This window comes from Charadrius vociferus, unplaced genomic scaffold (assembly GCF_000708025.1).
Source record: "Charadrius vociferus isolate BGI_N301 unplaced genomic scaffold, ASM70802v2 scaffold1434, whole genome shotgun sequence".
NCBI lineage: Eukaryota > Metazoa > Chordata > Aves > Charadriiformes > Charadriidae > Charadrius > Charadrius vociferus.
In genome coordinates, this window is record NW_009647937.1 from 130,992 (window position 1) to 136,854 (window position 5,863).

The window sequence follows — 5,863 nt, forward strand, 5'->3', positions numbered from 1 at the left end:
AGCAAAATCAGGGCGTGCACCTGTGACATCCTTTTAACTGGAAATAAACTCACTGACACGAGACTTTTTGGCATTTTACCAATGATCAGGAACAAAAGGTTAGTAAAGAGAAGAACGTTGTGAGAAGGTGTCCGGTAACACCAGCTAAAACCAGAAGGACTGGGCTGCTCTCTGCCAGCTTAGTGCAATGACCTGCGTGTTCTCAGCCAGTCTGAGGCATCGTTTATGCTCAGTCAACTTCAACCCCTTCCTCCCACAAGAAATTTGAAAAATTTTAAGCACGTACAGAAAAAGGAATTATTAAAAGGTCTGTCAGCTTTTGATTTTCTAGGGAGCGCTTGTTTTCTACTTTATGCCGCCCTACAGGTACGAACTTAAACGCTATTAAAATAATAATGGAAGATGACACTTTCATGTTCTCTCAGTTTTCAAATCCAGAATTTAAGAAAACTTTCAAAGGTTTGAGATGTGAAGAACCTTGGAACATTGCTCTCGTCGCAGGTTTGCAGCAGGCTCCAGGAAAGAGCACCTAAATTGCGTGCGGAAAGCCATCAGCATCGAGGACTTGATAAAAGGTCAAATGTGTTAATTAAATATTTGCTGATCTCTGTCTGAAGTCAAAGGGGCAGATTCTGGGATGGAAGGAAGAAAAGAAAAAAAAAAAATCTCTGCATGATGCAGGGCAGCTGTCATTAGAGGCTGAGCTGTTTCACTGGTGTTTTAGGCAATAAGCCACTATGTGGCTATTTCTGCCTCTGTCTCCGGGAAGATTTTGTTATCGTGGAGCAGGGCGGCCCCTCGGCAATTCCTGGAGTAAATCTGATGTGAGGCGATAGGTAAAGCCGGGCAGCGCTGTGCTTCCTGCAGACGGGGCCTCGCTCTTACCTGTGTACAAGCTTTTTTTTTTTTTTCTTTTTTAATTTTTCCTCCAGGCTGTTGCGAGGGAGCACCTTTCCTAATTTTAATTTTTGAAAAAAAAACAGGCTTTAAGGGACAGTGTTGGCCAGAGCTGGCTGCAGTGGCAGCTTGGCAGGAAACCCAGGGGGGCCGCGCCGGCGCTGAACGCGGTCCAGCCTGCGCAGTACCCCTTTGCCTTTTAGCTGTTGGTTTGTAGTGACTCTGGGGTGAGATTGCAATAAAAACAACCAAAAATGTTGCAGATGAAAAAAGGTAGTGCTGAAAAAGTGTGAGCGAAGAAGCGAGCACAGTGCACGCAAGGCGGGACCTGCCAGCACTTCCCTTGGCTCTGGCTGCGCTTGCTGCTTCCCGGAGGGTGGAAAAGGAGCTATTTTATGTGTCCCGAACCAAATTGGATTAAAACCAGGCAATGCAGCAAGTGAAACAAGCGGCTTGATCTGAACCTTGTTACACTGAGGTAGCCGGAGCATCCCAGTGGGATTTCATTTAGTTCTCTTCCTTGGTTTGCAAGGAGACGTGGCAAAATTTTCTGCTAATGTAGATTAGCAGATTTTTCTACCGAGGCAGTAAATCCCTTAACAGCCCTGGCTTTCTGCTGGTTTATGAAGGCGAGAGAATATGAGGAAAAGGAGTTCAGGAAGAAGGAAGAGGAGAGGGAGGAAACAAAGGAGTGAACAAGCAAAAACTAGTTTTCCGTTGGGTTTGATTTGCATTGAATGCCAGAACTGGTAAATGGGGAAGGAACAGCTTTCCCTGCCCAGAGAGGTGGGAGAAAGGGGCAAGGTCTCCTGTGCTGCAATGGCACTTTCTGCTTTCTATTAGCAGATCTGCCGGTAAAGGCTTTTCCCAGCTAAAATGTGAATTGGTTGAGTCCTCAGACACCCTTTGGGTCTACCTGCGTCCTTAAATGTTGCAGAGTTGCCCCCGAATCGAGCAGAGGGGGTTGTGGCACCTTGGGAGGGGGACTTGTCCCTCTGCTGAGCCGCTGTCCTCCCCTGCGAGCGCTCGACCTGCCAAGTGAAGCCTGTTGGTGTCAACAGCCTCCCCGAGTTAAGATAACAATATTTATCATTGCTTATTTGCTTTTTAGATAGTTAAAGATATTGCTGAGAAGGCAGAAGGGCCTTGTGCTCGTGTTACTTCTCTTTGCTAAAGAAGACGGCCTGCGCTGGGATGAGCCACGGGTGCCCACAGGAACCCCACGCTCCGGTACAGGGGAGGAGTTCATCGACAACATCTTGGAGCCGTGGCAGCATTTTGAGAACACCTATCCTGTCTCTTGCCAAACAGCGCCTCTAAGTAGCCAAAAAAAGAGGAGTTTGGGGAACTATGCCCTAAAATGTTATCTAATCCTTGGGACAAACTTAGCAGGGACCAGACCCTGTCCAGCCTGTGCTGGTCAAGAGGAAAAAATGTCTCGAACTAATTTCAGTGATTATCCCACCCAGCGAAGCGTGATTAATTTGAGGGTCCAGGGGGTTTATCCGGGCATCAAGTCCAATTTGGTGTTTCCACTAGTGGCGGAAGGGGGAGTGAGGCCCCCACCCTGTGCTTCAGACGATGTCAAGCTGGGAGCAGCACCGAGTGCTTGGGAAGGCAGAAGCCGCACTGGGAAAGAATTGTGGCAGGTTAGAAGAAAGGTTGGAAAATTGCCCTTTGGGTTTTTTTGGTAAGGGTAGGTGGTAACTGCAACACAGAGCTGCTTAAAAAGGGGGGGGCAACAGGCTCTGCAGGAACGACCGATGCTTCGTGAAGCGAAGATGCGTCAACAGCGTCACTCTCATGAAAAACACAAATGCCACGTCGGGCCGGATGAAGAGCTGTGCGTAAGAGGCGCAATGCTCCCCTTGCGCTTGATGCTCACAAGGTTGTAGCTGGAATATTGTCTCCTGTTTGTTCATGGCTTCCTTGGAAGCTAAATACAGCCATGGCCCTCTGGTTATTTCCTACCACGGATGAGCAATGGTGCTGCAGGACTCGGACCTACGAGAAAAGCTGAACCAAAGCGGGGACATTTATTTGCATGTCATGCAAATAAATCGAGATGCCAGGGTAGTGTTACTGCCTCAGCCATCAAGAAAAAGTAGCGGTAGTGGTAATGAAGTACCAGACTAAGTTCTCTGCACCAGCACTTGGTGGAGATGATCATCAGTTGGGAAAGGCAACGCTATAGTTTTGGGGGACTCCGCACTGGTGGGAGGCAGCTGAGCCAGTCTGTGTGCAAGGGAGAGGGCCTCAGCGGGCTGTATGGAGACAGAGCCGAGATTCGGAGCAGTGGCCATGGCGCCACGGGAGAGAGTGGTCTGTATCCAATTAAAAATTGTAGCAGCTCCTCTGCACAGACCAGAGAAGAGCTTTTCTTCTCCCTGAGGCAGTGAGCTGGAGGGCAAAGATGCTGCTGGGAAGGAGCGAGAGGCGTCCCAGCAGCTCAGCCCACCCCTGCCTCGCTCTGCGAAGCTGGGGACTATATAAATGGGTTTTATTGCTTGAAGTGGCGAGATTTAAATGTGCTGCCTGCTACAAAAGCAGGCGGCTGCAAGCACTTAATGCAGCACCCAGCGTCTGAGCACCTTGCTGGTAAAACACTTACAATGTGGCAACAAGGCACTGAGCCTGTGCGGAGGGAGAGGGGCTGCAGTTGCAACGAGCCACTGGGGTGATTGCATGGGCAGAGATGTCACTACGTGCAAAGAAATACCTCTTCCTTCTTTGACTTGCTGCATGGACACGGTGAGCGTAGGGTTCTTTATGAAATGCTTATTTAATGGCAGGTTATGCTGGGTGTTAAAATCCAAGGTTGAGAGGAGGTTTCCCATGAGCATGCTCGGCAGAAGGATGTGGGCTGCTGCTGCTCATCAAAAAGCGAGTCTCTGGAGCGTTCCCGAGGGTGTGGGAAGGAGAAGGGAGCCATAACCCAGCTCTCCTGCTCCCCTCTGTCCTCATCCCGCGACGGATGGAGGAGCGGAGCCAGCTCTTGTGCTGGGCCAGCTCTTCAAATAACTTCCACTAAGCCAACTGGGCTGCCAAGCATGGCTGGATTTTGCTGGCTTTTGTTTTTAAGTGTTCCCAGCTGCGCGGCCCCTGGGTGCCAGCACGAAGCCACTTTCCCGAGCGCCGTGTCCCAGCGTGACACTCAAACGCAAGAAGTGCGGGGACTTTGCCAGCTGACCCCCCCTCCCCCCTTCCCTCTCCTGCCCTCGTCTCCACCTGGATGAGACGGCTGCAGATCAGTGGCCATGGTGGGCTCTGGTTTGCTCCTGGTGTGGGTAAGATGGCTGGTGGCATCCCCAAAAGAAGGGCTTTACGCAGGCAGGACGTGGCAGCCTGGGACAAGAAGGCAGCAGCCCTTCCGCTCAGCTTTACCCCAGTGCACTGAGCTCTGGCAGACCCGTGGAGTGCCCTGGCATCCAGGAAAAAGCTTCTGACTTTGGACCGATGCCGGCTTGTGCTGGGAAAACTGCTCCTGGAGTCAACCAGGCAGTGGAATCGAGACGGGAATTCTCCCCATCCCGCGTTTTCATCTGCTGTTGGAAGCGAAGCTGAGATTTTGGGGCAAATCCATCTTGGGAGGGTGCTGTGAGCTGGCCTGGTGAGAACCTGCTGCTGGGATACTCTGAGGGCACTTGAAAAGCTGTGGTTCCTGGGTTGGTGGAGGACCTGTGTTCCACCACTGCCGCCGACGGAACACTCGGACAGGTATTTTTTTTACTGTGAAATTCAGAGGTCTGGCTGCCGGGGTGGAGGGGGATGTGGCATTACCAAAACACCGCTCCAGCAGAGGCTGCGCGGTTGCAGATACCGCTTTTAGATGATCCATCACCAAATTCAGCATCCAATTCCCCCTTATTGTCCTCGGAGGAACTCGCAGATCCCATCTACAATGGGATCAGCCATTGTAGATCCCGCTTGGGGGACAAGATCACTCTTTATGGGAACACCCGTTTCTCTCCATCCCTGTGAAGAAAGCCCGGAGCCCTGATCAAGCATGACATGCCAAATCCCAGCCCCGAAACAGAGGGTCTAGCACTGAAAGGGCAGGAGGTGCAGCCAACCCACCAGACCCTAAAATGAGGGGTCTTGTAGCACCAAAATGTGATTTTTCTACCCTTTTTCAGCTGTCTGCTCCCTGGAAGCTGCCCCAGGGCTGGGCTACACTGGCCCCTGAGCCCTTGCCCACGAGCACCCTGGCTGACAGGCTGTCATTAGTCAATAGTCTGGGGTTTTTCCCCCAGTGTTTTATTCAAGGTTTGGGATTTTTTTGAGCAGCTATTCAATATTTTTTTCCTTCACTGTTCCGCATGTGGCTCCAGGTTTTCTGTCAGTTCAACCCCGCTCTCGGCACCATTTCCTCACGGCCTTTCCTACGCCCTCCACCACCAGCGCAGCCATGAGCTGCTCAGGCTGCTTCAGGGCAACCTCTCCCCAATACCCCTCTGAGGAGGACAACGCTGTGAGTTCTGTTTCATGGGTGGGAAATGAGAGATTTTGGGTAAAAAACTGGCCACAGCTGCTGGAGACCCGCTGTGGGAGGCACAGGCCCAGGCTGCCTTACCAGAGGTGTGAGTGTGCTGGGGGCACAGCTTTTCATGTCCCCTGCCACCACCCTGTGTGGCTGACGGGCTCTGAGGGCCACCGTGGGGCTATGGTGGCAGATGGGGGCCACAATGGTGGCCGAGGCCCGTGATGGAAGCTGGGGGCTGTAATGGCGCCGGGGGCCATCATGGCGCCTCCACCTCTTGAGGCGCCGAGGGGCGGGGCGGAGGCGATGGAGGCGGGGCCAGGACAAATCACGCCCATTCGGGGGCGTGACCGCAAGGAGGGGGGCGCGGCGCGGTGACGTCAGCCGGCGCGCTGATTTGCATACGGCGTGCGTGCCGCTGGGTGGGCGGGCGGCCGCGCCGGAGGTGGCGGATCCAAGATGGCGCCGTGCGGACGTGTCCGGAGC

General features: G+C 52.7%; 1 protein-coding gene across 1 annotated transcript in view; it reads left to right on the forward strand.

Moving 5' to 3' along the window:
• The first annotated feature begins 2,660 nt into the window (after nt 1-2,660).
• Nucleotides 2,661-5,863, forward strand: part of GLG1 (golgi glycoprotein 1) — an 88,703-nt gene continuing 85,500 nt past the window's right edge. The window contains exon 1 of the mRNA XM_009883159.1: nt 2,661-2,744. Within this exon, the coding sequence (XP_009881461.1) occupies nt 2,661-2,744 (84 nt within the window). The remainder of the gene's footprint in view (nt 2,745-5,863) is intronic.